Source organism: Bubalus bubalis, chromosome 16 (genome assembly GCF_019923935.1).
Source record: "Bubalus bubalis isolate 160015118507 breed Murrah chromosome 16, NDDB_SH_1, whole genome shotgun sequence".
Taxonomy (NCBI): Eukaryota; Metazoa; Chordata; class Mammalia; order Artiodactyla; family Bovidae; genus Bubalus; species Bubalus bubalis.
In genome coordinates this window covers 30701842-30725558 of record NC_059172.1, presented here as the reverse complement: position 1 = coordinate 30725558, position 23717 = coordinate 30701842, and the positions used below count along the sequence as shown (strand labels likewise).

Here is a 23717-nt window from a genome sequence, read left to right as displayed (position 1 = left end):
CTGAGCCTCAGTTTGCCATCTGTAAAAGATAATAGGCCTTTCTTAGTGGAACTGGTTAAAGAGTAAATGAAATAAAATATTTGGGTGTGTTGGGGTATTCAAGAGCTCTATGCAATGTTATTATGACTTTGAAAAAAGGGAAGGAATCATGGATGACATTGAGGCTTCTAACTGGGTTCATAGTGGGACTTAGAGAAGAGAAATAGTGAGTTTGATTTTGGATATATTAAGTTTGCGCTGTATTTGGGCTATCCAGATTGGGATCCCAGGAGGCAGTTGGCAACATCGATTGGACTGAGAGAGAAGGGGCATATAATAGAGAGACTTGAACAACAGCTGTGGGAGAGTCCATGGGAACCCCAAATAGACGGTGTTGTCTCCCTTGTCTCCTGCCAGTGTCCTGCACGCCTCTCAGATTCAGAGAATGAAGAACCTTCCCGAGGCAAGATGATACAGACACACCGCTCGGCATTTGTTTCCAAGAGCAGCTCCTACTCCTTAGCTTTCCTGGCAGGGTAAGAGACTGATAATGAACTCAGTCAGGGTTCTTTCATTTTGGGGTATGAGGCAAAAGGGACGGGGTTGGGGGTGGGGCGGGGGAGCAAAAGGATTTATTGTAGTTACTTTGGGGGCGGTGGGAGTCGGGGAAGGGGGAAACTGGTTTTCAAATATGGATTAGAAAGAAATAAGGGACTGAACTGAATTTTTTAAAGAAAAGTAAACATCCTTTTCTGGTATCCTCAGGATAGGATTGTACTAATTGCTCTGCTGAACAGAAGAGTTGAACTTTCTATTCTGGGAGGAAACAATAAAGCCTTATTCAGTATCCACTGATACTGAAGACAGTAGCCATGGATTTTCTTTGTGAACTTTTTTCTCTTAGTAGGAACTTGAGGCCAAAGTTGATTTTTTTTCAGTGCCTGGAAGTAAAATATATCTTGATAGGTTTCAAGAGGGCAAACTGAAAAGTTTTTAAGATCCTTGTCAAGAAATCTCTTGATACTTTGGACTTTGCAGGCCCTGGGGAGGAAAGGAAGGAGGAATTGGGTGGATGTTGGGTGATGGAAGAATAATGAAGGCCTCAGTGGAAGGAAGGAAGGAAGGATGGATAGATAGATAGGAGGGAAAGGAAGGGAAGGAAAAATGAAAGAAGGGAGGAAGGCTGGAAGGAATCATTTATTCGAATCATTTATTCAACGGACCTTTTGGGGACAGCTACTACATGTCATACTCTGTTTTAATATGAAAAGACACAATCTTTACCCCCCTTTGTTGTCTGTTTTTGTTTAAAGCTGGCGTTGCTCATTCTTACTTCTAGGGTTCTTCTCTTCCTTAACACAGCGTTATGAAGTGGCCTTCTCTTGTTTACTTGTGGACATACACCTGGATCCTTTTTATCTGAATGCTCTTTATTGCTAATCACTAATAAATAAAACCAAAAAAATCTATCAAGTTTAAGAATGTCATAAAGTTCACACTGTTGTGATCCCTGATGTTTTTATATCTGAATCTTTTTTGTATATGTTCTGATTTTTCTGTTCTTTTTTTAAAAATTTTATTGGAGTATAGTTGACTTAATGTTGTGTTCATTTCAAGTATACAGCAAAGTGATTCAGTTATACATATATTCATTCTTTTTCAGATTCTTTTCCCATATAGATTATTATAGAATGTTGAATATTTCTGTGAGTAAAATTCACTAAACTTCTCCTTCCCTTAAAAGCCTTCCTTTCTCTGGGTGATGGTAACTCCTTCCAGGAAGGCTGTTTGCTAAACTATTTATTCATTCATTTGAAATTTGTTGAACAGCCACTGTATTACTGCCACTGAAGTTTGACTGATGTAATAAGGACCCAGTATATAATGTGTAAGCCAGTGTACTTAACCATTTATGGTGATGATGAAACTCTTGCTTTGTGCATATGTGCTTGAAATATAAATGCTCTGTAAAGTTAAAAAATTCAAGATTGCTTGACTAAGAATTGTCAGCTGCAGAATGTATAAATAGAACTTTTCCCCATTTATAGCAGATACATCTTAATGAGTTTTAGAGGGATCTACTGAAAAAGAGAAAAAAAAGATCATATCATTAATTCCAATCAAGTTACAATAAATATCCCCTGAAACAAAATAATGTTGCTCTTGGCAGTCTGCAATTAGTCAATTAATATCTTTTCATTTGAAATCACTTGGAAAAAAAGGAAATTTTATTAAAACCCAAATACAGTGTCAAGGCCAAATTGCCCCAATTAATTGGAGTAGACATTGTATAGGTGAACTACTTATTACCAATTCTGATCTCTGCCCTTGTAATTCATTCTTTTAAAGTGGTTAGAAGGTTAATATGTTGTTACTTAGAAATGCCTAGCAAGGAACTTTGAAAATTCTTCTCTGAAGGGCAAAATGTAAAGTCTATATACCAAGGGGAGTGCTTTGATTATGTGTGGCTCTGGAATACCTGTAGTACATCTTCTTTTCCTGGTCCTTGGCTCATCTTTTCTCGTAGTTCGTAACACTGAGTCACAATGGGCTTAATTTATAGGAAAATATTCACTTAACATTTTATTGTTATGAGATGTTTACAGTCATATTATACATTTATGAATTTCAGCATTTTCCTCCAAATATACAAGGTTGTGGGCTGAGTTCAATTACTAGGACAATTGAAAAGAAAATTCATTGGATTTGGGTTGGTACAGTTATCTTTTTAGGAAATAATTTGTTGATGTCATGGAAACTTTAGGTTGGAAAATCTATTATGGTAATACTGTGAACTGCATCTCTTATTTAGTCAACATGTTTTATTTCTTAGTTAAGAAAATATTGTTTCAATTTTAAATGATATTTAGGAAAATAGTGTGGCATTGTTAGTGCTGACACTGAGATGAGGTTTATGGATATATTAAAAGAGAATTAGCATGGTGACGGTTGCGTCACAGTGTGCCTCTGAACTTAAAATGGATAAAATGGTAACTTTTATGTTATATGTTTTGGCACAAGTAAAAAGGAATTAGCATTGGTAATAGTTTGGGAATATTTCAAATACATTTTTTTCTATCTGGTAAGCAACAGTTAAAGAATAGGTTTTCTCTGCAAGTTTTTTCCTGACGAGAATTCATTTGTATAAGTTTTTTTAAACATCTGTATTTAAATCAAATTAATCTGCATTTATTTTACTTATCTACTCTATAAACTTTTCTTTCTTAAGCCCAGAAGCATGGAGGTAAGAGCAAGTAGGCCTGGTAGGATGGTTATTTTGGAAGAAGTCCATCAAAAGATTCTGGCTGAATCTTGTGAGAGCAGCTCAGACTATTTGCATTTGAAACGTTCAAAACAAAGAATGTTTTGCTACACTATTAATAAAGTCCTATAGCTCTTTGAAAATGAAGCTTCTTTCAAACAGTCAGATAGAGTAATAGTTAACTCAAGGTCATCTCTAAGTTAATCATCAAATATATGTGAATTGAAAAGATTTAATAACTTCAACCATAAGGTCTAAATTTTAAAGTTAAGGTCTTACTTTAGATATCTGAAAAACTGGTTTGTTGTTCATTTAAATTTATTTCCCTTCATTCCTCATACCCTCTTTACCTAAAAGTTCAATCTGGAAAAACTTTCTCTGTTCAGCCAGTGTCTTTTCTAAGAGCTACATGTCCAGTTCCATTTTCCTCTGGGCTTTGGCTGTCAAGAAGTTTAGGATTATGGCAGAGTTTTTAGTTTGGTCATCATGGCCTTACAACATGGCATATAATTTTTAAAAATAACATTTGGTATACTCTTCTCATATTTATTACTTAATGTGGTCTTTATTAAGGCTCAGTTTTTACGTATTTTTACTGTAAATCACTTAAACTTCTACTTGGGAAATAGGGTATAACCATTAAAAAAATATAGTCAAACCGTCTATCCTCCTTCCAGTTTAAAAAATGAAAAAAGGAAAGTGAGGCAGTATTGCCAGTACTGCTGTACAAAACTGTAGGTTAAGCAAACGGTGCCTAGTGAGATTTCTGGCATATGTTAAGTCTTCAGTGAGTATTGCTGCCACTATTTTGTATTTTATTTTAGAACCCAGAGCTGAAAAGGATCATAAATATTGTCTTATCTAATTCCTTTGTTTCAGAGTGAAAAGCCTAAAGGCCAACAAGAAAACATGGCTTGTCAAATCTTAGACTGCTGGAATAGAAGGACAATGAGTTAGAACTTAGATTTCTTGGCTCTTTCCACTGTACTCTTTTGTCCCCCATGACCTTCTTATAGATCCTGATTTTTATAAAATCCCTTCTAAAAGTCACTTTCCCACTAGACTTTAAATCCTTTGCAAGCAGTGACAAAAATCTTGTTTGCCATTATATTCACAATACTTAGTACAGTACCTGGCACACAGGAGAGGCTCAGTAAATACTTGTGAAATGTTTAATGATATAGGTCTTTGTGCCCGTGGGTAGGTTAAAGGAGGCTTTTTGTCAGAATTGTCAAACTTGCAGGGTCTCTAGGAAAGAGGACCCTGGGAGTTGTGGAGGAAACAGATTGGCTGGTGGCTGTTGTTTAGAGTAGATTCTATAAGATTAATATAGGATTTGGGTGGGGGGGATCTAGTGACCACACTGATAAAGCTTTTATACTATAAAGTTAGCTTCTCCCTTTAATGCATTGGCAGTAGCTTATGGGGGATCTATAAAAGGGGATCCTTTTATAGATTCTGTAAGAGAAAAGTCTGTATTGCACCGTCATAATTAAACCTTAATTAAGTAGAAATTAACTACATTATTTTGTTTGCTAATGTTCCGATACTTTAAGCCTGAGTTTGTGGTTCAGAGTGGGGCTCAGCAAAAGAGCCTTGTAGTGTCTGTGCTTCCTGTAAGGTGTGTGTGTAAGAAGAGATAGAGGCAGAGACTGACTCCTGACTCAGTCATAATAACTGCATGCCCAGCTAGTGTTAGGATGAATTAAACTATGCTGACTTGTTCCTCATTTTTAAAACAAACACATGAAAATATGAACTCTTTGAGCTGACAGATACCAGACACATAAATGATGTGATACTGGAGGACTAACTTTAGAACTGATGAAAAGAGACAAGCCAGAGAGGTGTGAGGATGGAGAAGCCAGTCTTGGGAGGTTTTAGGGAAACAGTAGTGTGAGCTTGAGTAAAATCAGTTGACCTCATTCTATATAATTTATGTAAAATACAGGTTGTTATGCCCTACTTTTTGCTTGCTGGGCAGGGGATTTCACTGAATGATTTAAGATTCTTTTCACCTCTAAGATTGAAGTATCTAGAAGTGGCTTAAAGTAGGGTTTTAAAGGGTGGAAGAAATGTGGCCAGGGCATGAAATGGAAGGGGTAAGGGCAGTTGGTAGGTTCTGTAAAAAATCTCAGGATAGGATTTAGCACGTTATATGTGGGGAATAGTCCAAACAATAACTGTCAGGGAAAGGAGACTATGAGAGAAAACTGAGGTAGTGATTTAAAAGAAACCACAAGGCTTAATGATGGTCTAGGGCAGATCATGTGTGTGCATGTGCGTGTGCGTGTGTGTGTGTTGGGGGAGGGATAAAAGAACAGAAATCAAGTAGATGAACTGGTTAAGAGGACAAACCTTGCTAAAATTATGGATTTCATGTAGGCATGGCAGCTACAGTTGGAAAAGAAAGATAGCCTAAGGAGAAGTGATGTGGACCTTAAGTAGTAGGTTTTAGAGGTGTCCGTCATCTCTCTGTCCAGAAGAAATATCAATAACCTCAGATATGCAGATGATACCACACTTAGAAAGCAAAGAAGAACCAAAGAGCCTCTTGATGAAAGTGAAAGAGGAGAGTGAAAAAGTTGGCTTAAAGCTCAACATTCAGAAAACGAAGATCATGGCATCCAGGTCCATCACTTCATGGCAAATAGATGGGGAAACGGTGGCAATAGGGACAGACTTTATTTTTCTGGGCTTCAAAATCACTGCAGATGGTGACTGCAGCCATGAATAAAAGACACTTACTCCTTAGAAGAAGAGTTATGATCAACCTAGACAGCATATTAAAAAGCAGAGACATTACTTTGCCAACAAAGGTCCGTCTAGTCAAAGCTATCATTTTTCCAGTAGTCATATATGGATGTAAGAGTTGGACTGTAAAGAAAATTGAAAGCCGAAGAATTGATGCTTTTGAACTGTGGTGTTGGAGAAGACTCTTGAGATTTCCTTGGACTTCAAGGAGATCCAACCAGTCCATCCTAAAGGAAATCAGTCCTGAATATTCATTGGAAGGACTGATGCTGAAGCTGAAACTCCAATACTTTGGCCACCTGATGCAAAGAACTGACTCATTTGAAAAGACCCTGATGGTGGGAAAGATTGAAGGCGGGAGAAGAGGACAACAGAGGATGAGATGGTTGGATGGCATCACCAACTCAATAGACATGAGTTTGAGTAAGCGCCGGGAGTTGGTGATGGACAGGGAAGCCTGGCGTGCTGCAGTTCAAGGGGTAGCAAAGACTGAACTGAACTGAATCTCTCTGTCATACTACAATAGGAATATACTGGTAGTTTTCAGAGGGATATGGCAGGATGGTGACAAGTAGCATCCGGGAACTAGCTTTCTCCCAGGTCTTCCTACTGTATTTAGTACTTTACATACCTCATTTCCTTAAGCTTCTCCATTAATCCTGTAAGATTTCTAACATTCTTATTTTTCAGCTAAGGTAAATGCAGTTCAAAGAGATTAAGCAATTCACCCTAGAACTTCTCACCTCAATAAAGTGACAGAGATGAAATTGGAACTCAGGTCTCTCTTGACTCCACAAACCTGTGCTCTTTCTAGCAAACCACTGTCAGAATCCTATGGCAAAAGACTCTGCACTTAGATCTTTGTCTTGAAATGATCTACCTTTGTAACAGAGAGCTTCCTTCTTTCTGTTTGTTTAAATAATTTATACATTGTCTTGTTCTAAAAAACCACAAAGTTGTATAGAGCTGGGTAAGAAGCTGCCCAGTTATCCTGTTGTTTGAGGGAATTCAAATCCTTTTGCATTACTTTTGAAATAGCTGTGGAAACAATGGTTTCATCCATCAGCAAAAAAATACTAGTGTATGTCCCTAGTAGGCAAATACATATAGACAGAAAGTGGATCAGTGGTTGCTTAGTGCTGGAGGAGAAACGGGGGTTTAGGAGTGGTAGCTAAAGGGTATGAAGTTTCTTTATGAGGTGATAGAAATGTTCTAAAATTGTGGTAATGGTTAAATAACTCTGTGAATACACTTAAACCATTAAATTGTACACTTAAAGAATGCTAGTGTACACAAGGCAGATAACCCAATAATAAATATTCAAGGGAAGGGTTGTAACAAAATCTTACCCATTTCTGGGTACATGGCAGCTACAGTTGGGCCCTAGGAAGCTGCTTCTGCTTTACTCAAGTATGTATGTGTTGGGGTGAGGGGCCTCACATATCCAAGTTAGGGACTGGGAGGAGGATCCTCTCTTGCCTTCAGCTTCTTGGTGGGACTCTGCCAGGCCTGAGAGTTTGATTAAGAAAATAATGGGGGGGGGGGGTGGGAGACACTAATGTGGTGTGGGTATGTGAGAGAGAGTGATGAGTAAGCAATTAATAACATGAGCTATCTCATGTTTTATATCGTGTATTACCATTTCAAAGCCCTTTCAGCAGTGTTTCATAAGCATTAAATCTTCTAGGTTTCCAGCTGCATGTTGACACTGGCTGCTCCTCCTTTTCTTTGTTTGTAAGTCAGACTCATTGTGGTTGTGGGTATTTTTAGCTTAACGAGACATCCCAGAAACCATCTGGTCCCTTGGCAGTGGAAATTTTAAGCTAGTAACCTTTCAGACAATGCTGCTTTCTCTTGTTTATTATGTGTTTGGAAAAGAGAACTTCCCTAGGTGTGCTGGATCTGTTCTGTGGCGGAATAGAGCAGACTGTAAGATCAGTATGCTGAGGTAGAAAGAGCACATGCCTTAGAATTTTGGAGATTCATGTGCGACCTGTCAGTTCTTTGTCTATAAATTTGGGGATGCTGACTTACAGGGTTTCTGTATGGTTTAAATGAGATATAATATATTTAAAACACACAATACCTGAGAGGTAATAGATTCCTAATAAATATTGAGGTTTTCTCTCCTTTCTTAAGGAGGTCATAGGTATTTCTGTACATATTTTTATTCACTTATAAGAAATTTATTAAATACATCCACTGTGTTTCAGGTACTTGTTAGGGCTTGGGAATATAGAAACGGATGTGGGAAAGGTGGGAGGTGTAATTACTTCTCCTGTTTTTTTTAGCAAAGGGATTGTTTGAGCTCTTAAATCTTAGGAACATTATTGAGTTTATTGCTGACTGTTCTCAGCCAGCATTGAAGCCTCTTAACCTGACCAAATACTGCAATAATAATATCTATATATTATGTTGATAGTTTCCACAATATTTTCACACTCGTGATTTTTGTGACCTTCCTGTGATAACAACAACATTGGGGGAGTAGGGTTATATAGGAAAAAAGCTTATATATACTACTGAAATTGAGTTGGCATTAATTTGAAATATTGTTTTCAAATAAGATGTTAATTGTAATCCCTGGGGCAACCACTAAGAAAATAACACATATGGTTAAAGAAATAAGAAAATCAAAATGGTTATAGTAGGAGATATCTAACACAAAAGAAGGCATTATTGGAGGCATTATGGAATAAAAATGGTGTAAGACATGTAGAAAACAAATAGAAAAGTGGCAGAAGTCCTTCCTTATTGGCAATTACATTAAATGTAAATAAACTCTCTAATTAAAAGGCTCCAACTGTAGATGAAGCCCATTTCTCTCCTGCCTCAACCAGGGTACTGAATCATGAGCTCTATGACTGAGCAGAAGGAAGAGGTTAGGAAAGCAGTAGATAGGACTCCAGAGGGTTTCAAAGAGATGAAGCTCTTACTAATTACATTACAGACATCACCCCCAAGCCACTGGGGATACCTCTCCTGTGCATCCTCCCCTTTGGCCAATGGGCATTCCCATCGTTCCACATGCCTCATTCACAGATGCTGTCACCCTGTGGCCAGCTCCCTGTGCATGCTCCCAGTGTCTGTTGAGCTGTACCCGGTAGGTCTGCAAGCCTGTATTTGCCCTACCTCGAGACTAAAGAAAGAGCCCAGAGGCAGCAATATAGACATCAGTAGTTTAGTGGGATTAAAGAGGGATCTTCCATGTCTGAAGCAAGGTACTCGAGTGACATCACACTGTGTGCAGCAGACAGTGGGCACGACACGGCCTTGATCTTCACAACCAGAGAGAGAGGGAGGTTACTAATTATAAAGAAAACTGGTATCAGGTTGGCTCGTTAGTTACCAACGAAACACCCCTCACTGCCCCTTTGACAAAACTATCATTGTAGAGATGTTCTGATCTACACATTAGAACAGTCACTAGCTGGGAGGCGTTAGGGTTAAGAATAATAATGTAACATGGTGATGTGTTAACACTTATTGTTATTATTTAGTCACTAGTTGTGTCTGACTCTTTGCGGCCCTGTGGACTGAGCTCGCCAGGCTCCTCTGTCCATGGGATTCTTCAGGCAAGAATACTGGAGTGGGTTGCCATCTCCTTCTCCAGGGGATCTTCCTGACCCAGAGATCAAACCTGCATCTCCTGTGTTAGCAGGCAGGCTGTCCTCATTAATCACTTAGCACTGAGCCACCTGGGAAGTTCTCAGTTAACCATTTAACTCTGGTATAAATGTTAAAAGGACAAGAGTGTTGAAAAATAACTATGGCTAAACTAATTTGTTGATGAATACACAATATAAAAAGACATGAAGTGTTTTGTGACATCAGAAATAAAATGGAAGAGAGTAAAAGCATAAAGTTTTGTATGTCATTGAAGATAAGTTGTTATCAAGCATAAAATAGACTCTCATATCTATGTTTTATGTAGGCCTCATGATAACCACAAAGCAAAAACCTACAGTAAATTCACAAAAAATACAAAGATGTCAAAGCATACTTTTATAGAAAATTATCAGTTCACAAAGGTAGGCCACAAGAGAAGGCTAAAGGAGAAAGAGAAGTACAGAACTACTAGGAACTGACTAAGATGGCATTAGTAAATCTTTACCTTTCAATAATTACTCTAACTGTAAATGAATTATATTCTCCAATCACAAGACATATAGTGGCAAGTTGAATAAAGAAACAAGACTCAACTATATACTGCCTACAAGAGGCTTATTTCAGCTCTGCTGATACAGGTAGGCTGTAAGTGGAAAGGATGGGAAAAGATACTCTATACAAATGAAAACCGAAGTGGGAAAAGAGAATGGACTTTAAGCCCAAAATGGTAACAGCAGACAAAAAGGCAGTACATAATGAAAAAGGTGTCAATTCATCAAGAAGATAAAGTAATCATAAATATATAATATATGCACCCAAAATTGGAGCACCTAAATATTTTAAGCAAATACTAACAGATCCAAAAGGAGAAATAAGACAACAATATAAATATTAGTAGAGGACTCCAGCACTCTACTTTCAACAATGGATAGATCACCCAGACAGAAAATCAATAAAGAAATGTTGGAACTGAACTATATTTTAGACCAAATGAGCCAAACAGACATATATAGAACATTCCACCCAACAACAGAATACACATTCTTCTCTACTGCATATGGAACATTCTGTAGGATAGATCATACAAGTCACAAAGCAGGTCAGCACATTTAAGACAGTTGAAATCATACATAGTATCTTTTCTGACCAGAATGGTATGAAACTCAAAATGAATAAGAGGAGGAAAACTGGAAAATTCACAAATAAAGGGAAATAAACTTCATGCTCCTGAACAACCTGTTAGCCAAAGAAGAAATTAAAAGAGAAATAAAAAATACCTTGAAAGAAGCAAAAGTGGAAAGACAGCATACCAAAATGCATGGGGTGCACCAAAAGCAGTTCCAAGAGGGGAGTCTATAGTGATAAACACCTGTATTAAGAAAAAAGTGAAATTGAAAGCATTAGTCACTCAGTTGTGTCCAACTCTTTGTGAGTCTGTGGACTGGAACCCACCAGGCTCTTCTGTCCATGGAATTCTCCAGGCAAGAATACTGGGGTGGACTGCCATTTCCTTCTCTAGGGGATCTTCCCAACCCAGACACTAAACCCCAGTCTCCCACCTTGCAGGCTGACTCTTTACCAATGGAGTCACCAGGGAAGACCTATTAAGAAAAAGAAAGAGCTCAAATAAGCAATCTAACTTTATACCTCTCGGAACTAGAAAAAGAAGAGCAAATTAAGCCTAAGATTGCAGAAGGAAGGAAATAACAAAGACCAGAGCAGAAATAAATGGAGACCAGGAAAACAATTGAAAAGACCAGTGAAATTGAGAGCTGATATTTTGAAGAGAAAAAAATTACTAAACTTTTAGTTAGGCTAACTAAGGGAAAAAAGACTAAAAAAAAAAAAAAATCAGAAATGTGAGACGAGACATCACACTCAATACCATAGAAGTACAGATCAGATCAGATCAGTCGCTCAGTCGTGTCCAACTCTTTGCGACCCCATGAATCGCAGAACACCAGGCCTCCCTGTCCATCACCAACTCCCGGAGTTCACTCAGACTCATGTCCATCGAGTCAGTGATGCCATCCAGCCATCTCATCCTCTGTCGTCCCCTTCTCCTCTTGCCCCCAATCCCTCCCAGCATCAGAGTCTTTTCCAATGAGTCAACTCTTCACATGAGGTGGCCAAAGTACTGGAGCTTCAGCTTTAGCATCATTCCTTCCAAAGAAATCCCAGGGCTGATCTCCTTCAGAATGGACTGGTTGGATCTCCTTGCAGTCCAAGGGACTCTTAAGAGTCTTCTCCAACACCACAGTTCAAAAGCATCAATTCTTGGGCGCTCAGCCTTCTTCACAGTCCAACTCTCACATCCATACATGACCACAGGAAAAACCATAGCCTTGACTAGATGAACCTTTGTTGGCAAAGTAATGTCTCTGCTTTTGAATATGCTATCTAGGTTGGTCATAACTTTCCTTCCAAGGAGTAAGCGTCTTTTAATTTCATGGCTGCAGTCACCATCTGTAGTGATTTTGGAGCCCAGAAAAATAAAGTCTGACACTGTTTCCACTGTTTCCCCATCTATTTCCCATGAAGTGGTGGGACCGGATGCCATGATCTTCGTTTTCTGAATGTTGAGCTTTAAGCCAACTTTTTCACTCTCCTCTTTCACTTTCATCAAGAGGCTTTTGAGTTCCTCTTCCCTTTCTGCCATAAGGGTGGTGTCATCTGCATATCTGAGGTTATCAATATTTCTCCTGGCAATCTTGATTCCAGCTTGTGTTTCTTCCAGTCCAGCGTTTCTCATGATGTACTCTGCATCTAAGTTAAATAAACAGGGTGACAATATACAGCCTTGATGAACTCCTTTTCCTATTTGGAACCAGTCTGTTGTTCCATGTCCAGTTCTAACTGTTGCTTCCTGACCTGCATACAAATTTCTCAAGAGGCAGATCAGGTGTTCTGGTATTCCCATCCTGTGAACAATTATATGCCAACAAATTAGATTACCTAGAAGAAATGGATGAATTCTTAAAAACATGCAACCTACTAAGATTGAATTATGAAGAAATTGAAAATCTGAATAGACAAATAATGAGTAATGAAATTGAATCAGTAGTAAAATACTTCCCAACAAAGAAAAACTCAGGACCAGATGATTTCCCTGGTGAATTCTACCAAACATTTAAAGAAGAATTAATATGCTGACCCTTCTCTAACTTTTCCAAAAAACCATAGGGGAGGGAACACTCCCTAACTCATTTTATGAACCCAGTATTACCCTGATACCAAAGCCAAATAAAGATACTATAAGAAAAGAAAACTGGAGGTCAATATCCCTGATTAAATATTCCAAACAAACTATTAGCAGACTGAAGTCAGCAACACATTGGAAGAATCACACACCATGATCAACTGGTTTTACCCTTGGGTCACAAGGGTAGTTCAACACAGGTAAATCAATAAATGTGTATGCCACACTGATGGAATGAAAGATGAAAATTGTAAGATCTTAATGCAGAAAAAGTGTTCAACAAAATACAAATATCCTTTCATGATAAAAACTCACGACAAATTGGGTATAGAAGGAACATACTAATACAGGCCGTATATGACAAGCCCACAGCTAACATACTCATGAATGAAAGGTTGAAAGATTTTCCTCTATGATCAGGAGCAAAACAAGGGTGCCCACTCTCACCACTCCTATTCAGTATAGTACTGGAAGTCCCAACTGTAGCAGTCAAGGAAGAAAAACAAATAAAAGGCATCCAAATTGGAAAGGAAGAAGTAAAATTGTTCTTGTTTATGATGATATCATCTTATATCATCCTAAAGAAAAGAAAATCCTAAAGATTCCACCAAAAAACTTATTAGAGCTAACCAATGAGTTCAGTAATAAGCCTGTGCAAATACAGTCAACTAATAGGAGACAAGAGAGCCTAAAAAAACTCAGTGGAGAAAGGATGGTCTCTTCAATAAATGGTGCTGGGGAAAACTGGAAAATTGCAGGCAAAAAAATGAAATTGGGCCCCTATTTTATACCATTCATAAAAATTAACTTTAACCAATAAGACCTGAATGTGTAAAACTCCTAAAAGAAAGCATAGAAAGCTCCTTGACATTGTCTGGCTATCATTTTTTGGAGATGACACTAAGCAACAAAAGCAGATGTCAGTGGGACTGCATCAAACTAAAAAGCTGCTGCACAGCAAAAGAAACAGTCAACAAAATGAAAAGGCGACCTACAGAATGGGAGAAAGCATTTGCAAATCATATATTTGATAAGGGATTAATATCCAAAATATCTAAGGAACGTATATAATTCAAAAGCAAACATTCCAACTACCATATCATCCAGCAATTCCACTTCTGGGTATATACACAAAGAAATGAAATCAGAATCTCCAAGAGCTATCTGCACTCCCACATTCATTGTATCATTATTCATAACAGCCAAGACATGGAAACAATCTTTAAGTGTCTGTCCATGGATGAATGGATAAAGAAAATGTGAGATGTATATATAATATTACTCAGACATGAAAATAAGAAAATTCTGCCATTTTCAACAGTGTGGATGGACCTTGAGGGCATTGCACACTAAGCAAAGTTAAGTCAGAGAGAAAGACAATTTTGTATGTCAGTTACATATGGAATCTTTAAAAGTCAAACTCATAAAAACAGAGTATAATGGTGGTTGGCAGAAGGTGGAGGAAAAGGGGAAATGTTGGTCACAGGGTATAAATTTCCAATTCTACGGTGAATAGGTTCTAGGCATCTAATGTACAGCATGGTGATTATACTTAACAATACCGTATTTATGTGTTTGAAAGCTGCTAAGAGAGCAGGTCTTAAATGCTCTTCACCCCTCAAAATAAATGGTAATTACGTAAGATAATGGAGGTGTTAACTAACCTCGCCATGGAATCCTTTCACAATATGTGTGTATCAAATGCCAACACTTTGTACACCTTAAACTTATACAATATATGTCAAACATAGCTCAGTAAAACTGTGAAAGAAAAGACAAGCATCCTGATTGCAAAGGAGCAAGTATTCTTCCTTTCACATCTTTGTTCACAGATGATATGGTATTATTCATAAAAAATCCTAAGGAATTCATGAAAAAACTATTAGAGCTAATAAATAAATTTAGGAAAGTTGCAGGATGCAAGATCACACAAAAATCAGTTGCATTTTTTATATTAGCAGTGAACACGGTGAAAATATAATTAGGAGAGCAATTGTATTTGCAGTAGCACACACACAAAAAAACAAAACCAGAATAGTTATGAGAAAATTTAACCAGGAGAAGGGAGTGGCAAACCACCTCAGTGTTCTTGCCTTGAGAACCCCAGTATGAAAAGGCAAAAAGATATGACACTGAAAGATGAACTCCACAGGTCAGTAGGTGCCCAATAAATAGCTCCAGAAAGAATGAAGATGCTGAGCCAAAGCAAAAACAACAGCCAGTTGTGGATGTGACTGGTGATGAAGTAAAGTCCAATGCTGTAAAGAACAATATTGGATAGGAACCCGAAATGTTAGGTCCATGAAACAAGGTAAATTGGAAGTGGTCAAACAGGAGATGGCAAGAGTAAACATTGGCATTTTAGGAATCAGTGCGCTAAATGGACCAGAATGGGTGAATTTAATTCAGGTAACCATTATATCTACTACTGTGGGCAAGAATCCCTTAGAAGAAATGGAGTAGTCCTCATAGTCAACAGAAGAGTCTGAAATGCAGTACTTGGGTGCAATCTCAAAAACGACAGAATGATCTCTATTTATTTCCAAGGCAAACCATTCAATATCACAGTAATCCAAGTCTATGCCCCGACCACTAATGCCAAAGAAGCTGAAGTTGAACGGTTCTATGAAGACCTACAAGACCTTCTAGTTCAGTTCAGTTCAATCGCTCAGTTGTGTTCGACTCTTTGCAACCCCATGGACTGCAGCACGCCAGGCCTCCCTGAAGATGTCCTTTTCATCATAGGGGACTGGAATGCAAAAGTAGGAAGTCAAGAGATACCTGGAGTAACAGGCAAGTTTGGCCTTGGAGTACAAAATGAAGCAGGGCAAAGGCTTAACAGAGTTTTGCAAAGAGAACACAGTGGTCATAGCAAACACCCTCTTCCAACACCACAAGAGAAGACTCTACACATGGACATCACCAGATGGTCAGTACCAAAATCTGATTGATTCTATTCTTTGCTGCCGAAGATGGAGAAGCTCTATACAATCAGCAAAAACAAGCCTGGGAGCTGACAGTGGCTCAGATCATGAACTCCTTATTGCAAAATTCAGGCTTAAATTGAAGAAAGTAGGGAAAACTACTAGACCATTCAGGTATAACCTAAATCAAATCCCTTACAGTTATAAAGTGGGAGTGACAAATAGATTCAAGGAATTAGATCTGATAGACAGAGTGCCTGAAGAACTATGGACGGAGGTTTGTGACATTGTACAGGAGGCAGTGATCAAGACCATCCCCAAGAAAAAGAAATGCAAAAAAGCAAAATGGTTGCCTGAGGAGGCCTTGCAAATAGCTGAGAAAAGAAGCAAAAGTCAAAGGAGAAAAGGAAAGATACATACATCTGAATGCAGAGTTCCAAAGCATAGTAAGGAGAGATAAGAAAGGCTTCCTAAATGATCAATGCAAAGAAATAGAGGAAAACAATAGAATGGGAAAGACTAGAGATCTCTTCAAGAAAATTAGAGCTACCAAGGGAACATTTCATGCAAAGATGGGCATGATAAAGGACAGAAATGGTATGGTCCTAACAGAAGCAGAAGATATTAAGAAGAGGTGGCAAGAATACAGAGAAGAACTATACAAAAAAGATCATGACCCAGACAGCCCCGATGGTGTGATCACCCACCTAGAGCCAGACATCCTGGAATGCAAAGTCAAGTGGGCCTTAGGAAGCATCACTACGAACAAAGCTAGTGGAGGTGATGGAATTCCAGTTGAGCTATTTCAAATCCTGAAAGATGATGCTGTGAAAAGTGCTGCATTCAATACACCAGAAAATTTGGAAAACTCTGCAGTGGCCACAGGACTGGAAAAGGTCAGTTTTCATTCCAATCCCAAAGAAAGGCAATGCCAAAGAATGCTCAAACTACTGCACAACTGCTCTCACCTCAAATGCTAGCAAAGTGATACTCAAAATTCTCCAAGCCAGGCTTTAACAGTACATGAACCAAGAACCTTGGATGTTCAAGCTGGATTTAGAAAAGGCAAAGGAATCAGAGATCAAATTGCTAACATCCATTGGATCATCGAAAAAGCAAGAGAGTTCCAGAAAAACATCTACTTTTGCTTTATTGACTATGCCAAAGCCTTTGACTGTGTGGATCATAACAAACCATGGAAAATTCTTCAAGACATGGAATCAGACCACCTGACCTGCCTCCTGAGAAATCTGTATGCAGCTAAGAAGCAACCATTAGAACTAAACATGGAACAGACTGGTCCCACATTGGGAGAGGACATGTACCTCATTACCTCCTTTATAAGTTTTCTCTTAACTAATCTACTATCATAAAATTTTAAATCTTTTGCTCAAAAGAGTAGATTTGACTATTGCATTCCAGAGTTAAGTAAAATCACTCAAGGAAATAATTTCTGTTTGTGATGATCTGCATGGCTAGGTGTCCACCTTATCTTCTGGTAAATTCTTATTTATCCTTCAAAATACGTATGCCACTGAAGGCTTTTCCAACCCAGGTAATTAATTAATAACTCTCTTATGCCATTATTAGGCAAAATTTTTAGGCATAAGTTTTCATTGTACCATTTAACTGTGTTATATTGAATTATTTGTCTGCTCCACTGGACCCTGATTCCTTGAAGACCTAGACTGTACCTCATTCTTTTCTGTATTTCCAGTGCCCAGATAATGCTCATAGGTGACTGGCATATAGTAAGTGTATGTTAAGTGCTTGTTGAGTAGAGCTGTTACCCAGTAAGATCAGTGTTATAATACAGCTACTTTGGTTTTTGGTTTGCATTGTAAAATCATAATATAATGCACAAGACAAATCTTCTGATCTTGAAATCTCTTTATCACCAGGATGTAGGCCTTTGGAAGCTTAAATGTAGTAGATTAAGGGAGAGAGTATATTTAATTTTTACTCCCTACATGGGAATCTAGTGATTTGCTAGGTGTTTTATAAGTACTTAAATATTTGTTTCATGGATGATTTAGATTGCTTGAGAAGAGGTCTGGGCCTAAGCAAAGGAAAAAAAAAAGTTTCTAAAGTTGATTTAATATTGTATCTATCCTATTTTTAAAATTATTATTATTTTAAAAGTTATTTTTTGGCTTCACTGGCTCTTCCTTGCAGTGCGTGGTCTTTGTCTAGTCACAGCACACAGGGGCTTCTCTTGTGGGGCATGGACTCCTTGTCGCAGCACATGCTTAGTTGCCCTGAGGCATGTGAGATCTTAGTTCCCTGAAGGGGGATTGAACCTGCATCCCCTGCATTGGAAGGCAGATTCTTAGCTACTGGACCACCAGGGAAGTCCCTGTATCCATTCTAGTAAGGAAGGTGAGGTGTCCCTATATTTCTCTAAGCATGAGGGAAATAGCCATTGGTCTTGTGTTATTTAGGCAGGATCTAAGTTTGGAAACAAAGACTTAAACCAAATGTTCTGTCTGGAGAACTAACTCTCTTTGGACAGGATTTGTTCTTAAAATTATTTTGTTAATTAATACATTTTCTGTTATAGCTGCATAGCTTTGAAAGCACAGATGAGATTGTCATCTTTTTTTCCTTAGCAATGATAGGCTACGGTTGACAGTTTGTCTTTATTCTCTTTTAGGAACCTAAATTCCAAGATGGAAAGGAGTCAGAGCTGCAGTGACACTGGTCAGGACAGAGCAAAGAGCAGACTCAGAGCAGCCCCGGCCAGCAAAGCCAAGGTAGGCCTCAGACACAGGCTTCTTCTTGGGCTCTCTCGTCCCGTCCCTTAACCTCCTGCACATGGCCACAAAAGAACGATTTCAGATGAGAAGAGGCACAGTGGATCCTAGGCAAACTCATTATGTTGGAGAATTTTACAAAACAGATGTAAAGGGAAGAGAGTTTGAATTAGTACGAAGATAAGTAGAATGAGGGCTCCTAGAAAAACCTTCTTAAAAATTCTAGATGAGGTTTTTTTCATAAAGGTTTTCAATCTCATTATTTGTTTCATGTGTAGGAATTTCTCTAAATGGTGGGTGCACTCTAAATGAGGGATTTTTTTACATTACTTAGACTTGTATCACCCATTATCTCTTTTCTTACCCTTCTCTCCTCTACCTCTCTACCATCAAGAAGGAATGATGAAGAAAAAGGTTATATATGTATGTATACATAGTCTTCTAATCTCTTTCAGGCCACAGCCATGACCCCCACCTCCAACCCCATCATCGGCGTTCTGCTGTCCACCCGGAACCACCGCTGCCTCTCGGCTCCCGACCTAACCGTTGAGAAGCGCCTGCCCTTCAGCTCCCTGTCAGCCTTGGCTTCCTTACATAAGCCAGAGCGCTCTATCAGCCCTGAGAGTAACGACAGCATCTCAGAAGAGCTAAACCATTTCAAGCCCATTGTCTGCTCACCGTGTACTCCGCCCAAGAGGCTCCCTGATGGCCGCGTGTTGAGTCCCCTCATCATCAAATCGACACCCCGCAACCTAAACAGAAGCCTGCAGAAGCAGACTTCTTATGAGGCTAGTCCACGGATCCTCAAAAAGTGGGAGCAGATCTTTCAGGAGCGGCAGATCAAAAAGACCCTTTCAAAAGCCACCCTCACCTCCCTGGCTCCAGAAACAGGGGACGACTTACTGGTCTCTGAAGTTACGCAGTCCAACAAGGAGAAGCCTCTTCTGCCTTTAAATACAAGACTGTCCAGTGGGCAAGTTCTCTCTGAATGTACGGGACCTACCGCCCCTGACCTTGATTATTTTTCCTCTGTTAGCCAGACAAAAGCAGAACAGGGCAGTGACCGTAAAAAGAACACTGAGATCCCATTGGAAACCTGCTGCTCTTCAGAACTCCCAGTGGGGGCCAGTGGGACTTCTTTGGAGAGAGAGCAGTCGGAAAGGTCAGGGTCATCCCCAGATGCCAAGTTAGATAAAACCCGTATAACAGCAACTATGAAAATCTCGGCAGTTAACTCAGTGCTACCTAAAAACAGTGTTTTGGGTGGGGTCCTCAAAACAAAGAAACAGCTGAAGACAGTGAATCATTTTGATCTGCCTAATGGTGTTCTGGCAGACAACCTAGGTGATGAGCCACTTCCTTCCTTGCGTCGGGGCAGGAAAAGACGCTGTAAGACCAAGCACTTGGAACAAAATGGCTCCCTTAAGAAACTTCGACAAAGCAGTGGTGAGGTGGGTCTGGCCCCCACAGACCCAGTGCTGCGAGAGATGGAGCAGAAATTGCAGCAAGAGGAAGAGGACCGGCAGCTGGCTCTGCAGTTGCAGCGCATGTTTGACAACGAAAGGCGGACTGTGAGTCGGCGAAAAGGAAGCGTGGATCAGTATCTCCTGCGGTCCAGTAGTATGGCGGGGGCCAAGTAGCACCTGATGAACAGTGTTACCTGTTTTTCTCAGAGGTCTTTGAGCTTGATCATGTACCCTGAAGAAATGAGTGTTCTCACTTTGGGTTTCTTTTAATGGCAAAACACTGTCAAGTATGATTCTGAGAGGTTTTAGGGCCTTTGTAGACTATATCCAAGGGAACTCTGTCTCTGCCTCCCTGTGACCCAGGCCAGAAGCACTCCTCACTCCCTAGGGTGGCCCACCCCTTAGGGTATCCGGGCCAAATCTGGCAGCACCTGCTTGGCATGAGATTCAGGAGCAGAGTGGCCAGGGTTAGATGGTAGAGGAGAAAGGGGATGCCTTCTTACATTGATAGACCTCCTGACTTCTTTCAGCAGGTGGTGTTTTAAAGCAGCCTTGCAGATAAAAATTAGTTCCATCTTTTGTTTTTTTTCCAAAGAAGTGCAACAGTGTAGTTCTTTGGCAGATCCAAAAAGACTGTGTTCCCCCTTCTTACCTTTGCTTCAAGTAAATATACCTAATGAAATCAGTTTTTATGCTTCTACAAAAGTTAATTTACATTCCTTGTTTTAAAAAATAACATTTGATTAATACTATATAGTTGACAGACCACATTCATAGTCATTGTTTAATTTGGTCTTTTCAGGAGACCTCACATGTAAGTGGTATTAGCCCCAGTTTCTGATGATGAAACTGCATTGCAGATGTTCAGGTTCTCTCAACTACTAAGGGCATACATAGCCCAGACTGATTGCTGGGTCTCCCAACAACAAATCCCATGGATTTTTTCCACACTTAAGAGGTTGCCATAATGGACAGCAATCCAAGGACATACCAGGGGAGCCTAGAGAAAGCTGGCTGGGCTTTGAATATTGATTGTGCAAAATCCACATGCAGATAATTGAGATTGACTGGAAGTGCAAACATATACTGTACAGTTATCCACATTCCTCCAGTTTACAGCCTTCTGTTTTCCTGGGGTTCCACTCTGTTAGTTAGATAAACTGTGATTGGACCTCATTATTACTCTCCTTTTGGACAAGAGTTATCTGCAGTGTTGTCCTAAAATCCAAAAAATTTGCCCAGAAGTCTGGCAAGAACAGTACTGAGACTCCCTACTGTGGAAACATGGTGTCTAGCTGGATGCAGCTGGTCAATTCAGTCCCATGGACCTTTGGGGTTTATTTTCCTTAGCAGGTGACACCGTGTGTCTTTTGCATCTCTGGTGGTGCTTGGTGCTTCTGCCCATCTGGGCTCATTGAGAGTAGGGATTAGGATAGAATTTTAGGGAATCTCTGGTGGGCTGGCATTCCCTGTGCATGTATGAGCTGTTACTATAAAGTCATGTGACTGGCATTTTAACAAGCCTTTCAGATCGTACATATCCCAGTGTACATTGTCCCCCCTCAGGTTGCCTCATCTGGAGGCTGCACAGTTTTTCCAATGATGTTGTCTTTGGTGAAAACATTTCTGGAACTGTCGTCAAAGTCTGGAGACATCTAGACATCTAATAGTCAAACTGGAAAGGACGTTAATGGTTGTCTATTCCAGCTTCTTCCTCTTAACTAAGGCAGAAGCTAAGGTCCAGAACAATGACTCACTTATCCAGATCACAAAGGATTTACTGTATCACCTACTTTTGATTCTTCTCAGAAGATTTGCCTCCCTTCTTCTCTTTAATCTTTGGGTTATAGGAAAGATAATTTTAATTTGAAACTAGTTAGAAGCTATTGGAAACCTTTGGAACAGAAAGTAGGTTATCAAGAGGGTTGGAGTCAGAAACGAGGTGCAGCTGTAAAGCAGTCAGAGCCGTTTTCTTGGGCAACTCATACACAATTCCCAGAGGACTTCCAGAGATGTCTGAAGTACCTGGGTAATCACTGAGAGATGTGGGGCCTCCTCAGTGACTACTTTGGTGGGGAGTGTCACTCACCTGAATGTATGTGTTCTGTGTGTCTGTGCGTGCACACGTGCAGATGTGTGTTTAGAAAATATACACTGATCTCTTTACTTCATTTTCATACCACTTCAGTTTTAGGTCCTCCCAGCAACACAGGCCCTCCAAAAGCTGCTGGAGGGCATATTGGTGCCCAGGATAGAAAAGCTGGCAGTGGTCTGCAGAGGGCAGGGAGGGTGACTTACTAAATGCCCTCAAAGAAGATGTCAGTTACTGCCATTTCATGAAGTTCCTTTTCGATCTTAGTAAATGTTATTGGAAGGCTAGTCTCATTGGTAGTAGCAAAGACACTTATTTTTCCACTTGTCACCTTTTTCTGTATCTCCAATAATTTGAACACCTTTTCAGTTGGAGCTAATTTTGGTTTTTGGAAAAAAGATGAATATTTTTAATAGAAAAGATATATATTTTAAATATTTCCCCAAACTAATACTTTCATTTTAAGAAATTGCTTAGTAGTGACAACAAGTTTTAGTGTCAGGTTACAGAATGAAAATTTGTTACGTGAATATTCCAAAAACTGAATCCAGTTTAGTGACCCCCTACTGTGGAGCCTTGAATGGTACTGACAGTTGTTTCCAGACTTGAGCTGAGCAGCAGTCCTTCAAACACACGCAAAGTAGGCTAAGGAAGGAGGAGGCTTAATCTTTCCTCTTCCTGGCTTTGGAGGAGGGTAAAACCACTAAGATATTATCTCTATTTTAACATGCTTCCCATACTTAACTACTAAAACCTGAACACTTCTTTCTGAAAGAATTCCCCTCCCCTGTTGCTTAATTGTGAAGTTGGTCACAAATGGAGTTGTTGACATGAATTCTTTAGAGAAAAAGACACGGAAGGAAAACAGAATGATGGGGAGGGTTTGTGAGCTAGAATGAAAGATATGCTATCTCCCAAAACAAACATTTCTCACAAATCATTGGAATCTGCTTCACCATAGAAATTTCCCATGTTCTGTTTACTCTGTCCTTGTGTATATGCATTGTGTTTTTTCTTATTAAAGGGGAAGTTATGAGAGGTTGGAGGATGGAGGTCATTCTAATGGGAAATCCAAGAAACATGGTTCCTGAGAACGGGGCTCGAAGCCCTTTTTTTTAACAAGTGGGAAAGATACTTTGGGAACATGTTCATGATCCATTGATTGTATCTGCTGGAAGAAGTTATCTGGGCCTGTTGGGTTGATGTCAAGTTTGGGGATTATGTATCCAGCCCCTGGCCCCTTTCATATAATTGCCTCTTTTTAGAAGGTTGATTCTTTTTGGCTGAAACTTCCCAGGAAAACCTTTTGTAAATGGCTTCATTTATTTTTTTAAATGGAATCTTTAAATTTTTGCCTGGAGGAAGCACTAGTGATGAATGCCTTCTGTGTTTTTTTTGTTGTTGTTCATTTTCTCTTAAAAATGCCCTTAAGAAATTAAAGCTGCTTAATTAATTGCTATGTGATTACAAACTGACTAAGATGGAAAGAAAGCTGCCACTGGCTTGACTGGTGACGCTGATGACCGAAGGCTGTGCTGCTCATCCTTTTTGTTCCATTTGACAGATATTTCCTGAGTTTCGAACTTGTGCCAGCCCTGTGCTGGGTCATGGATATAAAGAAGGAAAGGACAGTCCGTGCTCTTGAACTCAGTGTCTCCTGGAATGTATTTGAATGTATG

The 23717-nt window shown here is 39.4% G+C and overlaps 1 protein-coding gene across 1 annotated transcript in view; it reads left to right on the top strand.

Moving 5' to 3' along the window:
* The window catches only part of RNF169 (ring finger protein 169), an 87249-nt gene extending 63754 nt beyond the window's left edge, over positions 1 to 23495 (top strand). The window contains exons 4-6 of the mRNA XM_025266424.3: positions 397 to 515; positions 18381 to 18480; positions 18936 to 23495. Of these exons, the coding sequence (XP_025122209.2) occupies positions 397 to 515; positions 18381 to 18480; positions 18936 to 20120 (1404 nt within the window). The 3' untranslated portion in view covers positions 20121 to 23495. The remainder of the gene's footprint in view (positions 1 to 396; positions 516 to 18380; positions 18481 to 18935) is intronic.
* The last annotated feature ends 222 nt before the right edge of the window (positions 23496 to 23717 follow it).